Consider the following 20,746-nt stretch of genomic DNA (forward strand, 5'->3'; position numbering starts at 1 on the left):
GTGGACATTGGATCAAACAGACAAGATCCGTAATCGAGATGGCTTCGGATGAGGGCATTGTATAGAAGTTTTAATGAAGCTGGGTGGGATCCCCACCACACTCCTGCTAGAAATCTGAGGGGATTGATGTTGCTTTCACATTTTGTAACAACGTGATTTATATGAGAGTTCCAAGTAAGCTTGGAGTCCAAAAACATTCCAAGGAATTTAACTTCCTTCGAGATAGGGATCACTTCATCGCCAAATATTACCTGAATATCCGGAAGCTTTCGTCGACGAGTGAAGATGACAACTTTGCTTTTGGCAGGGGAAAGTTCAAGACCATTACTATTTAACCAAGCCAAGAGTTTTCTAAGAGCGTTGTTAATTGCTGATGCTGCGATGAAAAGATTGGCGGATATTTTGTAAAACGTTAAGTCGTCAGCATATTGGAGTATGTTGCACATAAAATTAATAGATTTTTCCAGATCGTATGTGTAAATATTATACAGAATCGGGCTTAAGACAGACCCTTGCGGGAGTCCTTTGAATATTTGTCTTATGTGGGGAGAGGATTCGGATCCATCTACAAAAACAGTTCTTTCGGAGAGCAAATTGATAATGAATTGAACCAATTTAGGAGGAATGCCAATCGCCAGTAACTTTTCTTTAAGAATGGGTATATTTACATTGTCGTATGCTCCACAGATGTCTAAAAATACTGCAATACAATATTCGTTTTTAGATAACGCTAATTTGACATCTGTAACAAGAGAGGAAAGGTTGTCAAGGGTACTTTTACCCTTTCTAAATCCAAACTGGGAAGGGGGAAGAATATGATTTTTCTCTACAAACCAGTCTAATCTATTCTTAATCATTCTTTCAGCTACTTTGCAAAGTGTTGAAGAGAGAGCAATCGGTCTGTAACTTGAGCCTAGACTTGGATCTTTGGTACTTTTGCAAATGGGAATGATTTTTTGAATTTTCCAGTCCGGGGGAATAATACCAGAGTCCAGAAAGATATTGATGAGAGAGAGAAAGTAGGAAAGGGAATCGTCATCAGTGTGGCGGATGAATATGTTCAAGATTTCGTCATTGCCCGGAGCTGAGTCTTTTAGGTCTTCCGTGGCTCTTTTTAACTCGTCTATGGAAAATGGAGCATCTAGCCAAGATGAAGAATTTGGGAAGTAAGATAAAACAGGCACTTCGTCAAGATTAGGTACATAAGGGGGAGCAATTTTGTTAAGAAAGTCAGAAATCCAAATACCAGAATTATGAGATGACTTCGGCAGGGAAAAGGAAGACCTAAACCTGCGAATCATGGACCAAACCTCCCCCGCTGGAGTAGCAGGGGATATATTAGTGCAGAAATTACGCCAGCTGTTTTTTTTTTTAAAACGGAATGTACGTTTAGCAACAGCTTGGGCATTCTTGGCTTTCAAGAAATTTTCCATTGTCATCTGTTGGCAGTATATCTTATTGGCCGCTTTCCTCTCCTTCAGCACTCGAAGGCATTCTTCATCCCACCAGGGGGGAGGGTGAGCCTTCGTGCTTACAGGGGATGATTTGGGAATAGATTTGTCTGCAGATTTTAGAATGGAATCAGACCAAGATTTGTAAGAGGAGGTGCAGTTATCTGAAGAAGGTGTAGGCAGGGAAAGGGTGTGACCCTGGACAGATTCTCTAAAATGGCACCAGTCGGCTTTTTTTGTGATAAATTTTGGCTTTCTTTTAAAGAGGTTAGTATTTAACCCTTGAGCCAGATTTATAATAATTGGATAGTGGTCACTGCCGCAGGGGTCTGATGAAGTTCTCCAGGGAATTATTGGATATATACTTGGGGAACAAAGAGTTATATCCACCGCACTAGGGCTCTGCCCAGGTAGACTTAACCTTGTTGGGGATCCGTCATTTAGAAGGCACATGTTCAAGGAGTCCATAAAGTCAATTATTTTGATTCCTGAGGGATCCGTTGATGAAGAACCCCAGAGAGGGGAGTGGGCATTGAAGTCACCCAGAATGACCAGGGGAGAAGATATTTTTCTAAACATGTGGATCCATAATGAAATGTCAAATGGGGTAGAAGGGGGAATGTAGAGGGATACAAACGTAATATTAGAGACAGTAGCTGCCACTAACTGGAAGGATGAATCTGGGGGTTTAATGGAAATAGGGGTGAAGGACAGGGAGTTTTTGATTAGAAGGGCTGCACCACCCTTCCCATCAATGCGGTCGTCCCGCAGACATTGGTAGCCACTCACCTTGAAGAGCTGAGATGGTTTAAACCAAGTCTCAGAGATGGCAGCAATAGAAATTGTGTGTAATTGTAGAAGGCGGATGAGGTCAGCCTTATTGGAGAAGGCGCTTCTACTATTCCACTGAAGAATCCCTGCTGTCAGGGCAGCCATTGGAAACAAGAGAATTTAAGGAGGAGAGTATAGAGGCAGCGTTGGACGGTAGGGAATTATTGTTATTAATTATAGAAATAAGTAACATGATGAGAGTTTGAATAATATTAGAATTGTCATTAGAAATGATGTTGTTTGAGGAATTGGGATTTGAATCAGGGATAAAGGAATTGTAGTTCAAAGAATTGGTGTTAGGAAAGACGGTATTTTGTGGAAATGGGGAGCTGATGTTACCATTTGGGAACAAGAGCTGGGAGTTATGGCCAAGATGATCATATCCGGGGGATTTAAGAGGACGAGAAGCAGATTTTGTCATTACAGTCTTCCTGTATGACGAGTTTGGAGGAATAATGTTTTGAGTTAACTGGGGTTGAGAGGCGACTTCAGCAAAAGATTTTTTAGAGGGAGCTATTATTTTAGAAGCATGGAAGTATGATACGCTATTGGAAGCCATATAACTTTTAATGTTTTTTTGGCGTGAAAGTTCGGGGCAGGATGGATTTATGGCTGTGTGAGAGCCTGAGCAGTTGATGCAAGTAGGGGGGTTGGAAGGGGAGGGGCATTGCTCTGCTAAATGACTTTCTGCACATTTAAAGCAGCGAGGAGAAGAACGACATGATTGCTTGGAATGGCCGAACCGACAACAGTTAAAGCACTGAATTGTCGGGTATGAATAAATTTCCACTGGGAGAGAGTTGTGGAAAAGGTACACATGAGAGGGAAGAGATTGGCCTTCAAATGTAAGAACTACAGTTTGGGAGGGTTTCCAAACTATAGAATCGGAAGTTCTATCTTTATAATTCAGCCGCCTAGTCTTTAAAACTTTCCCCGAAGATGCTGGGATAATAAGTTCCGTGATGAGTTCTTCCTCGGATAGGTCTGTGGGGATACCTCTCACTAGACCCATGCGGGAGACATTAAATGAAGGGATGTAAGCCTTGTATTTTTTGGCAGAGAGGTAGTCAATGGAATTTATAAATTTATTGGCATTGAGTGCAGTTGTGAACTCTACACAAATGCGGAATCTTCCTTCGGATCTGATACCACCTGGGGAAATGCCAAGTGGTTTTTTTCCAACAAATTTACCGAAATCAAGGGGATGCAGTGAGTGGCCTTGTGTGTTGTTTTGCACATACACGATGAAGGGGGCTTTTGCTGAAGTCGGGTACAGTGAAGCGAGTGGAGGAGCGACAGTCTCTACAGGAACTGTAACCTGAGAAGATTCCTTTTTCGGAAGGACGCTAACTTTTCGTTTTTTGGGAGTAGAGGAATCAGTCATTATTTCAACCTCGCTAGCAATGTCATTATCAAAATTAACAGGGTCAGGATCAGGGGGGACGGGGGGAGGAATGCAGATCACGCCAAACTCTGGGAATTGAATAAAAATGCACTTTCTAGATTAAAAAAGTGTGTAGAAATTCATTAAAAAAATAATTAAGGCGCGGAAGAATAAATTGAGGGAGATACAGCCGATCAAAATTTAATAAATTGCACTTCGCGATCTGATATTATCACCATATTCGGACAGTCCGCCGCCATATTTTGTCACGAAAATCAAATTAAAAACTTTTAATACTTTTGAAATTTCAGTAGTGCCATCCAAAAAATAAAAAGTGTTGCCATATAATAATATCAATGCATGGAAAATTCTAAAAATTAAATATCATTTGCCAGATTGGTAGTTTATTATTTAAAATCTTGTAAATACTTAATTTATGTATATATATAACCTAACCTAACTGTGATTTTCTATAACAAAAAAATGACCCTTTAATAACGCCCACTCGCGTCCCCTTTAGAGTTTTATCCCAGTTTTCAAGTAGTTTGTGGGCTACGCTAGGTTTGTATAGACGGTTTGTGATTTAATACTAATACCTTTTTTCCATGTTATTTCCTGTTACACAAAATTGCCCCTTTAATAACGCCTGCTCGCGTCCCCTTTAGAGTTATATCCCAGTTTTCAAGTAGTTTGTGGGCTACGCTAGGTTTGTATAGACTGGTTTGTGATTTAATTCTAATACATTTTTCCCATGTTCTTCTGCCTACTCTAACCCAAACTAAACACCTAACCTATTTTGTAAAAAAATATTATTATTATATGGCAACACTTTTTTTTTTTGGTTGGCACTACTGAAATTTCAAAAGTAAATAGTTGCTAATTTGATTTTCTTAAGTCATAATTGACAAATAAAACATGGTTCCTATGTATCGCGTACGAAGTTTCAAAACCCTATAACTCAGTTAATAGTGCCGACCCCCACCTAATTCTTTCAGATTCGGATTCCCCAGCCCTAAATTAGTCTAAATCAAGTTCAATTTCGGTTATACTCCCATAAACCGAATATTACCCTCAGATCGCGAAGTGCAATTTGGGAGGAATGCAGATCACGCCAAACTCTGGGAATTGAATAAAAATGCACTTTCTAGATTAAAAAAGTGTGTAGAAATTCATTAAAAAAATAATTAAGGCGCGGAAGAATAAATTGAGGGAGATACAGCCGATCAAAATTTAATAAATTGCACTTCGCGATCTGATATTATCACCATATTCGGACAGTCCGCCGCCATATTTTGTCACGAAAATCAAATTAAAAACTTTTAATACTTTTGAAATTTCAGTAGTGCCATCCAAAAAATAAAAAGTGTTGCCAGATTGGTAGTTTATTATTTAAAATCTTGTAAATACTTAATTTATGTATATATATAACCTAACCTAACTGTGATTTTCTATAACAAAAAAATGACCCTTTAATAACGCCCACTCGCGTCCCCTTTAGAGTTTTATCCCAGTTTTCAAGTAGTTTGTGGGCTACGCTAGGTTTGTATAGACGGTTTGTGATTTAATACTAATACCTTTTTTCCATGTTATTTCCTGTTACACAAAATTGCCCCTTTAATAACGCCTGCTCGCGTCCCCTTTAGAGTTATATCCCAGTTTTCAAGTAGTTTGTGGGCTACGCTAGGTTGTATAGACTGGTTTGTGATTTAATTCTAATACATTTTTCCCATGTTCTTCTGCCTACTCTAACCCAAACTAAACACCTAACCTATTTTGTAAAAAAATATTATTATTATATGGCAACACTTTTTTTTTTTGGTTGGCACTACTGAAATTTCAAAAGTAAATAGTTGCTAATTTGATTTTCTTAAGTCATAATTGACAAATAAAACATGGTTCCTATGTATCGCGTACGAAGTTTCAAAACCCTATAACTCAGTTAATAGTGCCGACCCCCACCTAATTCTTTCAGATTCGGATTCCCCAGCCCTAAATTAGTCTAAATCAAGTTCAATTTCGGTTATACTCCCATAAACCGAATATTACCCTCAGATCGCGAAGTGCAATTTTATTAAACTTTGATCGGCTGTATCTCCCTCAATTTATTCTTCCGCGCCTTAATTCTTTTTTTAATGAGTTTCTACACACTTTTCTCATCTAGAAAGTGCATTTTTATTCAATTCCCAGAGTTTGGCGTGATCTGCATTTCACCCGGGACGGGATCTGGTGGTTTTTTACCCATGGCAAAGGCCATTGGGGCAAAAGGAATGTATATTAATATAAAATAACACTTACTGGACTTGGTCAGCAATAAAGGCACTCAAAGAGGACAAAAAATATAGTTTTAACCGAAAAAAGGCAATAAAATTAGGTTGTTTCGTATTCGAACGGAAAAAAGACAAGTGAGTTCTTCAACTGTCAAAGTTCGAATCCCGACTCCCAAGTTGAAAGCCCGTCTACTTTTGTTCTTTCGACATTTCTATGGACTTCTTCAGTAATTTTTCTTCTAAGCATTTTACTGACTGCTTCTGTGACCGGTGTGTTTTCAGCTGTTTCGCTGGAAGTTCGGAGTTTCTGTTTCTGTTCTTGTGAGTTTTATTTTTAAACATTGTTATTATCTCAATTTAGAATTTGTTTATTCTCAAAGAAATCATTTATCTTGACTCCACACTTCGACTAAAATATACCTTTTAATTTTGTATAGTGCTTTATGTCATGCCTATAAGATTATAAATTTTCGTCTTCGCAATATTTTGTGCAATTTCAGCAAACCTTATTATTTCCAATCGGAATCAGGACAGTTGCTTTTGTCAGGCTGGCACTGACAACTTTAAATGAAATTTTTTATCCTATGTTACCTTGCTTGATTTCTTGAACCCAAGGTTAAATATTTTTCGTTTCCAGTCAGTCCACCAACAAAGAAGTTGTCACAAACATGGAATTCCGTTTATCGGATTTCACAGATGGCACAGGATCCGCAAACGTGGTAAGTATGTTAATAAATGATAATTTCAAATTCGCAATTATTTTCAATTCATTGGCCGAAAATACCCAAAGCTATGATTATTTTGTTGACTAAGTAATAATTTTTATGTGCAATGCAAAATACATTTGCCACAATGCATATTACTGATGAAACAAATGTTTTTTGGTATTATTTTCACTATTAACATTTTCGATTGCGTTATTATTGCAATATGCTTTGAAAAGTAGGTAGGTAAAATATATCTACTTATTTTGCCATAATGTGGTGTCATCAATATATGAGTTGTTTGGTATCAAAACTGGTCAGATCCAAAATTAAAAAAAAATAAACTAAGTATTGAACTGTATTCATTATTAACAAAAGAACAGTTCTTATTTTTCAAAAGCAGTCATATCCGCATATTTTGTAAGAGAAACCGGTTTAAAAAGCTGCTGTTGTATGAAAAATAGTCAAATCCAGCACTTGTTTTGGTGTTTCCTGAAAATTCACCTAAAGTGGAGTTGACCAGTTTTGATACCAATTGACACATATTGTACCTTTATATTTTGAGAACAAAAAGACGAAGATTGGGATAATATTTCGGGGGTGAAAGAAATGAGGTTACTTGCTACGGGGAAGCGAAAAATAGTGCTGCCGGCTGTGCGAGACGAAATACTATAGATTGTACCCTCTAGTAATGGAAAATACCAAAATAATTATGTTTTCTGTTGGTTTGATGTTTTTGGCGAATTAATCGGTGTATCGCCACAAAATCAACGATGAAAAAAATGCACGTTTTCCCATCTTTACGCTAAAAAGCCGTAATTCATTCAATATAATTTATTAATATATTAATTCATCAAACCATAATTTATTTCGTACATTCGCATACAAATATTCCCCCAATTTACGATTTTTAAATGTGTGGCCGTTTTACATACAGACCGCTCAATTTGGTTGGTTTAACTGTTTTGTGTCAACCATTTAGTTTTAACCTTATTGCATACTTACGTTCATCTCGACCAAATTAATATACCGCTCAATCATATTGAGTCGTCTGTGAGGCCCATAATGGTGCAGTCAATATTCTTTTATCAAATGTGAAATCGTCCTGTTTAATAAATCGGACTTACTCACTTTTTTTTTTTTTCAATATTATGGTAGGTAACTACCCGAAGAAAGTTTTAAAATTTATTGAGATAGAGATGTTTCTTTGTACAAATTAAATATTTCGTTATTTGATTTTAAAAAATGTTACTTATATATGGTTTCTAATAATTAGTAGGCAGGTATTGAAGAACTTACTTGCTAGGTAGTTGTAAAAAAATCAACTTGTAATGCAATGATGCCGTTAGTATGAGCCCTTTTCTGATGTAACTTTTTTCCTGCAAAAACGGACGTCCTCCCGTTTTGATATTCACTCACTGACTGGAAATTATTCGAGAAGCTCTTTACTAATACGAGGTTTAGACATCGTTGATGTTGTTAAAATGAGTATTTTGTTAATTCTCCTATATTTAGAACTAGCTGATATGTACCCTGCGTTACTCAATTTTTCTCTACTTTCAGTATATTATATATATAAACCTTCCGGAAGAAATTCTTTAAATGATAGTGAAAACCCTATCAAAATCTGTTGTATAGTTTAGAAGAACTAAGCGCACAAACAGAAAGACGCGAATAGTGACTTTGTTTTATAATATTTAGAGATACCATTGTATTGTCACGATTACGAATTTACTAAAAGTTTATGATAAAATTTATAACGGCCTTTAATCCCATTTTTAGTTCATTATGATCTGGGATGTTCCCGAACGTTCTAGACTATTCGCGAATATTCCAGAATGTTCCGGAATGTTGTGCAATGCTCTCGAATACTTGTTCTAGAAATCTCTAGAGGGCGAAACATCTTCCAGTCCTTATATCTTCAAAAGCACGCCCTTCAGGTAAAAACCTTCTTCACGGATGGGGGATAGATAGATAGATAATTTTAAACATTGTAACATATTTTCATCAAAATGAAAACAGCTGTTTTGCACAACGAGCGGGGAATTCTGCTCTTAAAGCTTTACCGACTTATTCATATTTGCGGTATAAATATTATACAGGGTGCGCCAGAGAAACTTACTTATTTGAAAAAATTCCCGACCGTTGAGTTGGGCAAGTAGAGGAGCGGGAGGGGGCGCATCTGGAGGAGGACGTCCCCAAGTTTGTTTCCCATTCTCGTCAGTTGCCATTATGCTGTGGTCTAGAGAGCAGCGGGCATGAATTTGCTGCGACAACATTTCCCCAACCGCCTCATCTCTCTCCGAGACTCCATGTGATTTTTTTTATGGGGTTATTTGAAATCCCTTGTTTATGTCGATCGACCACGGACCATAGATCACCTGAAGAACAACATTCCTGATGCTATTGCCAATATTCCGATTGATATGCTGAGAAGAGTGGACGAAAACTTCAAAAAACGACTTAACCAGTGTATGCGCGATGAGGGTCGCCATTTAAAAGATGTAATTTTTAAAACAGTATGAAAAAAAACTTGGTACATTGCATTTTCAAATAAAAAAAGAATTACAACAATAACTACAGTTCTTTTGTTTTTATTGAACTTTCAAATAAGTAAGTTTCTCTGGCGCACCCTGTACAGTCATATAATGTTGTGATAGTGGAAAATATTACTCATAATCGTGCGTATTACGGCCGTAACTGTCAGATTTATACCGGCTGGCCCCTTACTATAGTGTCAGGATAGCACCGGCAATATGAAGAATGCATAAATTTACTGACCTAATTTACTGATCACATAATGAAAATGTAAAAAAGCAGTAATACTCATTTGCAGCACTATCGGTGGGATATTTTAAATCGATTTACCAAAGCAAATGGACGCATAATCGAACTGGCCGGATTTCGATTCAAATAAAAATAGACCATGTGAAGTTAGGAACGAAATGCGAAAATGACTGTGTTTCTAAGGTTTAGAACAAAAAGTGATTCCAGTCTAAAAAAATCTAGCGAAATATTATTATGTGTAACAATTTTAACCCGAGCTATACGAGTTTGTTTAGCTATACCAACACTGCAACGGCGTATTAGGGAATCTTCACAAGTAAGACTGTTATTTTTCAGAACATTATAAAATTAAATTGAAATGATGGGTTGGTAATTATGCATTGTTTTGAATAGCCCCACGACACGTCATCTTATATGCAGTGCCCGTATAACAGTGACCATACCATTGCAACGGCCAGGATGCAGTTTCACCTGGACAAGTGTCGCAAGGCGCACCCAAACTTACCAAAGGTGAACTGCCCTTTCGACAGGACCCACTGGCTGAATGAGCCGGAACTGAAGGTAAGTTGCTATAATTCATTATATTATTCTCTGACTACTGACGAAGGCCGTCAGAATGTTAATAATACTCCCAACTCCAGTAAAATATTAGCAGTATTTACTTTTGGTTGGCAACTTTGGCCGCTAGAGGGGCTAGTGTAGTATGGCATAAAATTCATTCAAATGTATGATTGAAACTCGCACCCCTAGGAGGTGCTAGTGTAGCATACTGCCATCAGAATATATAGGAAATGTGAGAAGTTAAAGGCATTATAAGTATTCTACATTATTTTGTTATTGACTTATTTCAGTTAGGTACTCCTACCTTCCAAGTGTTCCTTTCCAACTGTTTTAATCAAAAAAAGGTCAAGAGGCTTCCGTGATCGAAGAGTTAGGTTCTCGACTAGCAAGCCAGAGGTCACAGGTTCAAATCCCAGCGTGGGCAAGTAAATTTTATTTGATTAATTTATGTTTTTTCACAATTTTCTTATTTAAAATAATATATAGCACTTTGCGGCACATTCCAGAATGGAAGATACTCTCAGTATCGCCCAGATGTAAGACCACCATTCAAAATTGAAACTTGAAATGACTTTAGCCAGGTCAACAGGTCTGAATAGCCAGGTACTTCCCTACCTTCCTCTCCCCCTTCTTCCCCACTACCTTCAGCCTTACAACATACCCCAATTGGGAAAGCCATAGTCTCACTAGCTCCAGACGGTTGGGAGCAGTTGGGACTCTAGTGCGGCTTTACATTTAAAAAAAACAAGTGAAAATAATGTCCTTCCTTAAATGGAAGGAGATTATAAGTTCTCATAGAACTCCAAGATCTCTAGTAACATTTACCCTATTTAAGTTTGTTCTTAATTATGTAGGGATAGAATATTGTATTTTTCTTTCGAGAATAAGATATGATGCTACATTTATCTGTATTCAAAAGAAGGTAATTTTTTTAAACAATACATTGACCAGAAAGTCCAGGTCGTCCTTGAGCTCTATACAATCCGTCTCGGAGTTAATGATGTTGACAATCATACAGGTGAGAATTATTGATAGCTTTGTTAACATCATTCATAAAAATATTTAATAAGAGGGGGCCAAGAAGAGATCCTTGGGGAACTCCCGAGGTAACGGGGACGAAACTAGAGCAGAACCTTTGTAAGGTTGAATGTTTGTTTAACCTTTGCTTTCGTGCGATTGCTGAGATTAGAGGCTAACCGAAGAAGGAGGTCATCGCATATACCTATTACTTCGACTTTCTCAATTAAGATACTGTGGGGAATTTTATCAAAGGCTTTGGAATATTCTGTGTATACCACATCCACTTGATATCCGTTATCCATAGCAACAAGGACTGTATCAACAAACTCGTACAGATTGGTTTCTGTTGATTTTTTGATATGAGGTCGTTTACAAGGAAAAATGTTATCAAAAACTATTATGTCAAAAAGTTTACCCATTTCATTTAATTTAGAGATTGGTCTATAATTTTCTGACCTTAAGCGCCGCGAAATATTTACACCACGTTTTTTAGTCAGGCTGTTAGTAGAAAAACCTTCATTGTTGAGTCTTCACAAACTATGGGTAAGGAAATGGAGTTTTAAAACAAAAACATTTCAAAGATAATTTTATCTAGTTTCTAAAACAATATATTTTTTTGCGTCAACTCAAAAATAAGAAATATTTAGATCGTTATAGATACCTCGAGAGTATTCTGAAATTCACAATTATAACAATATAAAATAAATATTTTTGATTATGAAAATATCATCTAAAATCTGTTTATGTATTACCTATCTGCCTTATTTTTTTATAGTAGAAGTTCTGGTTTTGAGATGTGTTCAGCCATTTCCAATTTTTCCATTTGATTTTGACATGTTTACTAATATTTATGTATGTACAGCAATTTGTTTGTTAGACTGTATATTACGCCTAAGGATGCTTAGTATTTACTAATGATGGATGTTATTCCAGTACCACGTGACGGTATGCCCGCAGCGCATTGGGTTTGACCAGTTTGCCTACTCCGTGGAGGACCAGAGCCGCCCGGCCGCTGTGGTACCCCCGCCCGCACCCTACGTGCCCCCATCCGACGAGAACTGGGATGACGTAAGCTAACCTAGAAATCTTGTTTTTTTTTTATTTGACATTAAATCAAAAAATCCTTTGAAGGAAACACTAAAGAGATAATATTAGCCAGATTGTATGCATAAAAACAGACATCCTCTCGTGAGGCAGGTGATGTACTTGCATTTGTGCCTATTTTAATCGTCAATAAACGCCGGCAATAAATGCATAATATTTTAACCTTTTGGTCATTAGTGCATATTTGAACCTTTTTTTTATCATTTATGCATATAGCACTGCCATCTTTATTAATACAAGCCATGCTGGTGAAACTACACTGACAGATAAAGAGACCTGTTTTCGGACTTCTTGCACTGGGTTTAGCAGGATTTAGTACTAAAATTCACTGAGTGTACGGAGGCATCATAAGGATGCACTATTCCTGTATAAAGTAGTTAACAATAATATTCAATGCCCAGAGTTGCTAAACAAGATTCCATTCAATTTACCTGCGCTCAACACGCTCTTGTGTCCTGTTCAGGGTTGATCAAAGCAAAACGAACTCAAAGCAGAATTCTTACCTGAACAGACTATGCACTAATTACAATAGCGTATTATCCTAGGTTGATATTTTCATTTTCGAACTTACCAAAAAATACTCCATAAAAGAATATTTCTCTGATGGTTTGTGAATAATGTTTATATCTCTATTATGATTTGATTTATATCTACAACCTCTCTCCATGGCTATAAATGTATTGTTTTGTAAATTTTTCGTTTTATATTATCTTTTGTTTTGTATAAATTTTTTAATTAATTTTCCTTTCTCACAAATTTCAATAACTTATTCCATATTATGCTGTCTCAGTTAAAGTCACAAGGAGGAAATCCATAATTAGTTTATTTTACTATATAATACTTATGTACAAACTGATTAAATGTAAACTGTCTATTTCCCGAAAATGACTAAATAAATAAATTAAATCTGCTAAATCCAGTGCAAGAAGTCGCTTTAACCAAAACCTCTTAATGGTCGGTGCAGTTTCTACAGCTTGGTCTGTCTTAATAAAGATGGCAGTGCATATAGTCATTTAATTGTTCAAAATATGAGCTGTTCAAATTAGGAATGGATATTTGTGTGTTTCTGAGGAAACACGCTATTTTTGGAATGAGTTCCATTTGGAAATTTGAAAAGATTAGTCTTTACTATTAGTAGTAGAGATGACCATGTTTGAATTTAACATCCCACCCCCCCCTCCACCCGTCAGGCCTTTTTTTATTGCTTAACTTTGCATATTTTGGACATATTTAGTGCAAAATTCTTTCTTGGACCAGAAAATCTAGGGCCTAGGAGTCTTATGGTCAGTTTTCTTTCAGATCAATTAATTACAAGTAATAAAATTACCCCGCAATATTACTAAATTATTAACTACTAAACTTGCATAGAGTTTTTTTTTGGTTCAGAACGTATTCCAAGACCTTTGGTATTTTTCAAACGTTTTAATTGTATTTTTAAAAGAACAGCACAATTTATTGAAAAAATTTAAATATAAGTTTTTAACACTTGCATTTTTTGTATAACGGACAAATTGACTTTTGAACAATCTAATAAAATAAAAATTAAAGCTGTCGTTTTTGAAGTCGGATGTGACCTGACAAAAGCCATAAATAACATTGAGTTATATTTTTTAAACATATATTAAATGGACTATTTTGTTATTAACAAATGTAAGAAGTTAACTAAAAATGCACACATTTTGCTCACTACATATCACCAGTCTAAATTAATACAAAATTTAGAACAGAGAATTGTTTCATTAAACAATATTAAATAGTTCAATTGATAACATTTAAAATTGAAATACATGTTGATTTATCAAGTCTTGAAAAATAAACAAAGGTTAGAGATAGTGAGTGTATTAGATAAGATGGATGAGCCCACTTCCCAGTCAACACCACCACTTCCATAAATAACAGGTAAAGATAATAATAGATAAATAAAATAAACAGGGCCACCATAGTCCTGACATTTGTGACTCTTTTATGGTGTTCACAATCAGACTGGGGCTTTATATAGATGTTCTGCATATGTGTGTTGAATATAAATAAAGGTAGTTTGTGTGTGTGTTGCAGTCAGATTGCCCGGCGTATGACCCGCAGCAGAACCTGGATACCCGGACGGATGTGATGCGGAAGCTGCCCGGCGCTCAACCCGCCGAGAGGAGGAAGTTCCGCAGCGTGCAGCGTCAGAGGTACTGCCGGGAGACCCAATAACTGACTCGCAGAAAGCAACCATCCATACTCGTCATCCCAACCAACCTATTGACGCCAATCCAATATTTTCTACTTGCCTTTTAACTTGCAATTGGTCTTTCGACTTGAAGTTTGACTTTCAACTTATATTTAAACTTTCGACTTATGCTACTTACATTGAAACTTACTCGCAATTAAATTTTCAACCGGCAGCTTGAATTTATATTGCAGTCTGACAACACTATACATATTGGCAGGTTGCAACTTGCAACACAACTGAAATCTTGTTTCCAATTTTCATTTCCTACGGATGGTAAGCTTAAATGCCACATAATTTACAAAAGTGAACGTTACCATAAACAGAACAAATGAACATTTCTCTCTAACTTTCAAGTAACTCTTAGTAAAAGAATGACAATATTTATTGATATCCGATGACAGCGGTGGTCAAGTTTCCAAGCGGTAAGATCTGTTTTTTACATCTTCATCACGTTGTGAGCTGCTGTTTCTTTTAGAGGTCTGAAATGAATTGTGGAGTTACAAAACCTGCTCTGAAAATATTTGTTTATTTCGAGATACTCGCAAAAACTGTTTGGAACTACATTTTATGATAAATATTATGTTAACCCCTCAGGCCTCTGGCGAATACTGTCAGAAGGTCGGAGTAATTCCGTTTTGCGATAATATCCAAATAAAATGATTGTATCCGAAAACTAAAAACTGTTTTTGAAAGGTGATAAAATACGCTTTCGAATTTTATGATCAGAAATAAACATTATGAGTATTGAAATATTAAATTTCCATTTTTTACCTAACTTTTTTTTATGACTAAAGTGATAATTAAAAAATATGCAAAAACTCACGGATTTTATTAAATACATATATTACAAATGTTACTATCACCTCACTTTTTGTTGTTTCATATAAAAATAATTAATGAAAAATTCTTTTTTTTTTTTTTTACCAAAAAGAGAACACCTTGAGAGATGTCACTATAATATAACATTTTACAATTTAGAAAATCGAAAATTAGTAATATACTTTAAATAAAAAAGAAGCCTCCATATTGCACCAATCGAAATTCCGGCCTAATATTAGAAACGAATGTACTTATTACTTATATTTCTGTCAGCTTTTGTATTGATTCTTTCATTTTTGGTTTATGTTATCCCAGTTAGTGTTAATATTACCTGGAATATTTTCAACAATTGACAAATGAAGATATTATTATTTAACGGTTTACGGTTCACAGACATTAAACCATATTGAATTAGGCCGGTTGTTTACTTTCTGATAAAAAAAGCTGATAAGCGGCGCCGTTTCAAGATCATTTTTATAGCTTAAATGGATTTTTAATATTTATTACAATTTATCCATTTTTGTTTTAAGATTTAAAGGTGCCAGATGGAAAAGGTGTTACTAAAAAAAAGCTAATCTTTTTAGGCTTCCCGCCACAAGAAAATTAATCGTCTATTTTTGCTCTCAAAATTATTGCCGTTGAATTTTATAAAGTCTAAAACACTTAGATGGTGTCACTTTGCGATGGGTATCTATTGACATAGATGGTGTGACTATGCAACAGGTACCTATTGACATAGATGGTGTGACTATGCGATAGGTACCTATTGACATAGATGGTGTAACTGTGCGATAGGTACCTATTGACATAGATGGTGTGACTATGCGATAGGTACCTATTTACGTAGATGGTGTGACTATGCGATAGGTACCTATTGACATAGATGGTGTAACTATGCGATAGGTACCTATTGACATAGATGGTGTGACTATGCGATAGGTACCTATTTTGGCTTCTGTCTGTGTGAATATTTAATGCTGCTTTCAGATCTAGCTAAGTTTTCTGGACTCACAACTAGATGGTAAAAAGTTTTCCAGAGAACTTTAGTGCGCTATCGGTGCGATTGCAACACGTTGCTCGCTTCAGACGCTTGGCGTAACTTGATAGGTGCAGCTTTTAAATTCTGCTGATATCGTCATGTCATAAAACATAGTTAAGTTAGCAGTAAAGGCTTAATCTAAGACGCAATTATATTGATACAAAATGGTAACAAACCAAAATTCCCTTTGATTTATAATTTAACAAATAAAATGGTCAAATAGACCTAAATTTTGAAACTTTATACGATTTGAAAGCATTTTTTTTTTTTAATTTTACTAGAGGGATCTTCCTTAGGTGTGTATGTTTAACTTTTTATAAAGAGAATTTGATTCCGCAATAATTATGTTTGATTAGTGAATCGATGATTGAATGTAACGTTTGTGATAGGAACTTAATTGAACTGGAGTGATTCCAATTTTGTTATATTTTTTTTATTACTTATTTTGGCTGTTGCAATGACTAAACAATGCGACAGTTGATTTTGTGAAAAAAAGCTTTAAAATTGTGATGTTAATATGAATAGTGCTAAATGAACTGAAAGGGTAAACATATTTATATAAGTCTCTAAACAGGTGAATAAGGCTTGAAGCTCGGTGGCATGTTACACTATTGTATGACAAATTGAGGATCATTCTGCAGTATGAGGAAATAGCCAACAATAATAAAAATACAACTTTTGTGAAAGTGTTTATCAATGACATGACTAACTACGTAAATCGTTTCAAATATAATAATAGATGCAAAAAATACTGATATATTTTAATAGTTTCCCCTTAAGATGCATTTTTCATTAACCGGTGCAAAACTGCATTTTATGTGGTGTTATGCATTTTAAATGGTATTACACATTTTAAGTGGTATTACACATTTTAAGTGGTATTACACATTTTAAGTAGTATTACACATATTAAGTGGTGTTATACATTTTAAATGGTATTACACATTTTGAGTGGTATTACACATTTTAAGTGGTATTACACATATTAAGTGGTATTACACATTTTAATTGGTATTACACACTTTAAGTGGTATTACACATTTTGAGTGGTATTACACATATTAAGTGGTATTACACATTTTAAGTGGTATTACACATATTAAGTGGTATTACACATTTTAATTGGTATTACACACTTTAATTGGTATTACACACTTGTCGTATTACACATTTTAAATTCCAAGAGTTTTCTTACATCATCTGCAAAAAAGTTTTTAAAATTTATGGATTCTTTAATAATCTAAAATGCAAATAATAGCCTAATTAACATTTTTAATGTATATAAATAAAGTCATGTGGGTTTATTTAAATTTAACCAATCTTATATCTGTTTTGGCTTACTTATTCTGCAGATTGATACTCGATACATTTCAGTGTTTTACTTAGAATGACACTCTAAAATTATATTCTTCTTTGTAGTTTTAACTTTATGATCAATAATGTCCAAAGTGGTTCGGTTAAAATACTGTTGGAAAATATTTTTTAACAAATTTATTTTCTTGAATAGTATTTTGTAAATATTTAATAGAAACCAGATTATAGTCTGCTTTAAAACTACAGGAAATAGAATAAATGTTGTGAGAGTCCAATGTAGACATTAAATTAATGTAAAAATTTTGTCTTAATATGTATAATTAATCTGAGATTTATTTACTTTAAAAAAAGTTATATTTACATTCTATCTGTAATTCATTTTAAAATCTTTACATTGCACTAAGCAGAATAGTAAAATAGTATAAGTAAATGTCTTGTTCTATGAACCATCATCATCCAGCTTCATGGTACTGCGGGGTCTGGGTCGGGTTTAACCTCCACTACAAATGTCCTCTGCGACTGCAGTCAATTTCCGCACCACTCGCCTCCAGTCTCTCGTCCTTCTCGTCCTGCTCCGATCCTCCGCAGTCAGTCTCTGCCCTAATCCTAGACCTATATCTTCTGTTGTTCAACCAATAAATAACATAAATATTTAATGCACTTTGTTGAAACTGCATCCAAGTATAGTTGTACTGCCTTCATAAGCAAAAAAATAGTTGGGAATCTACAAAATTCACATTCTAATATATACTTATTATTATTATGTGACCTTTGCAAATTTCCAGCTGCCTTTTTGCTTATGATGGCAGAATACTAACTATTCTATTAAAAAATAAGCATAATTATTCTTCTATTCGGCAAAAGAAATTAGAAATAAAAGTGATTAAAGTTGTATTTAGAATCACAGTCGAATTTCTGTTTTCTTCTGCTAGGAAGGAATCAACATGCCATGTTTTTACTAACTTATCATAGAAACATTAATTTTCTATATTTTTGATACATTTTCATATTTATTTTTTTTTTTCTGCCTTGTTCACTTATATTCTTGGTAAAAAATAAAATACAGGTGACAATATTAATTTCATTTCTACCTTAGTGTACATGTATAGGAAATGTAGACAGATATCTAAAGAACAATATAAAATAACATATTTTAAAATAAAGTACTCAAATGAGGATATGCATATATTAAAACAAATTTTCTGCTTGCAAACATCAAAAATTCAGATTGGTGACGGAAATCTTTGTAATAATGGAAATCTATCTTATAACTGTTTCAATTTAACCTAACGCTATTTGATCATTGATTAGTCTGTAGAAAAACAAATGACGACAATTTGACATTTACATTAGCGCAGGCCTTAAATCATAGATCACGGCATGTATAGAGTAAGACAAGGCAAAAATTCAAAATTGCAATTTATTAGGTTTTTTTTTTGGACTCCAAACTGATTTAGTTTTTCCCAAAATGTAACAATATTTTCCCACAGCACAATAGTTATGATTGTTCTCAATTGTATATAATAATTCAGACATTCTTCAATAGTTTTGCCGTCAGCTGCGTTACTTATGTTGTTCATAAAAATGTATGTTATTATTTATTTTAGGCATTAATTACATAATATGTGTAAGAGTAAGTTTAACATATCAGCATTTCGGAAATATTATTATGCATAGTTCCAACTGTGCACTTACAAATTTTTAAGAATGTCAACTTTTGACTATATGGATCTTAAATGCCTTACACAACCTCCCTGCAATCGGAGGCAATATCGGGCAGTGGTGGGGAGCACCCTAGATCGCTTCCTTGATCATCGCGTGAGACAAATCGGCACTAACTCCAAAATCGGGACCGTGTTGAGTCACCCAGTGTGTAGTAAAATCATGTTGATTTTGTTAGTTTTCTTGCGAGCGATTCACCAATCAATTCTTAACCCAAATCTTTTTTTTTTTTTACATAATTGCACTCAAGAAAGCGCTGTTGCTTTGCTGCATGATCAGTTTAACACTGGGGCAGGGACGGGTGTGTGGAAAAGATGCCAATTTTACCCCCACCACCACTCCCTAAATCGCATTCGATTACAGGGAGGTGTGTAAGGCCTCTTAGGGTGCCGTCGAAATGTAATTTAAAAGAAGACTTTTCCATGTGTATTTTAGAATATCAAAGCAAATATGCTTTTTTCAAAGTTTTACAAACAATTCATCAAAATTAAATACTACCTACCACCATATTAGCCTGAATATCATGCCCCCATTAATAAATGAGATTAGTTGATTAGAAAATAGCGCAAGTAAATACCAATATAAATGTGCACAGAGAAGCAAATGAGTATACAAAACATCATACAGCCTCTCCCTCACAACGTACCTCAATTGAGGATGCTATTATCTCACTGGCTTCAAACGATTGGGACTGTTGTATTTGCAAAAAGTTTTGGTTTTAATGCGACACACTTATTTCTGTACCTATCTAACATTGCATTAAATAATGATTTGTATTTTGGCTAATATGGTGCCATCTACTTGGGAAAATACTGAGAAAAATTCTGTTACTTTATTAACAAACAGAATCATTTTTGAAATATTGTGAAAATAGTTATTCTTGATACATTTCGGAAATTAATTAGAGTAGAGATTTAAAAGATAATATTGGAGAGATATGTATAATATTGACTTGTTATGTTTTGTTACTTGATGTGAGGGGCGATGGTTGAAATGTTACCATTAAAAAAATTAAAAAAACACTGAGGGCTATTAACTTCTTGCGACGCTTCCTGCGCTTAAATATTTTCAGTTCCTTTACCAACCAATCACCATTATTCTACACTGTGAAAGATTATTTTAACATTACATTCTCACAACACTGAAATACCAGGATAAGTTTTTTGTTAATAGCCTCATTATTTTAGATGATTAATTTACATAATATATTGTTTATGTACCTTTTCAATTTATTTTAAGTATGTAACATTTTGTTTTCCTAGATTAACTTTATTTAATTTTGTCTTCTGTAAATTGAATTAAATTGTCACTTGTTGCACAAATTTCAATTAAATTTAAACTTTTCTAAGTCAATAAATTATTTTTCAATTAATTTGTATTTGGTTTTAAATAGTTTTTGTAATTTTTTAAAGCTAGAGTCTTTTTATAGAATTTGATACCTACCATAAATGAAATAGTTATTTTTATGTAAGATAATATCTTTGAATTTAGTTAATTTATTGCTGCACAGATTTCAGAACTGTGTTTA

At 34.7% G+C, this 20,746-nt stretch overlaps 1 protein-coding gene across 2 annotated transcripts; it reads left to right on the forward strand.

Annotated features, from left to right (window-relative positions):
• Nucleotides 1–6,022: 6,022 nt before the first annotated feature.
• On the forward strand, nucleotides 6,023–20,683 carry LOC149409052 (uncharacterized). 2 transcript variants are annotated; one of them, XM_089650204.1, is made up of 5 exons: nucleotides 6,023–6,254; nucleotides 6,571–6,652; nucleotides 9,818–9,985; nucleotides 11,939–12,073; nucleotides 14,165–20,683. In XM_089650204.1, the coding sequence occupies exons 1-5, from the start codon at nucleotides 6,148–6,150 to the stop codon at nucleotides 14,303–14,305; spliced, it is 633 nt and encodes a 210-aa protein (XP_089506330.1). In that variant the 5' UTR covers nucleotides 6,023–6,147; the 3' UTR covers nucleotides 14,306–20,683. The 2 variants fall into 2 exon arrangements, with proteins under 2 accessions (XP_089506330.1, XP_089506331.1); XM_089650205.1 differs by having other exon boundaries at nucleotides 6,196–6,254; nucleotides 6,575–6,652.
• Nucleotides 20,684–20,746: the final 63 nt, after the last annotated feature.

Source organism: Hesperophylax consimilis, unplaced genomic scaffold, assembly GCF_061612785.1.
Source record: "Hesperophylax consimilis isolate HC1 unplaced genomic scaffold, BYU_Hcon_1.0 scaffold_37, whole genome shotgun sequence".
NCBI classification, from domain to species: Eukaryota; Metazoa; Arthropoda; class Insecta; order Trichoptera; family Limnephilidae; genus Hesperophylax; species Hesperophylax consimilis.

Coding starts and splice junctions, on each gene's coding strand:
- LOC149409052 (XM_089650204.1), top strand. CDS start 6,148: ATGGACTTCTTCAGTAATTTTTCTTCTAAGCATTTTACTGACTGCTTC. Junction 6,653..9,817: donor GCACAGGATCCGCAAACGTG/GTAAGTATGTTA, acceptor TGTTTTGAATAG/CCCCACGACACGTCATCTTA. Junction 9,986..11,938: donor TGAATGAGCCGGAACTGAAG/GTAAGTTGCTAT, acceptor ATGTTATTCCAG/TACCACGTGACGGTATGCCC.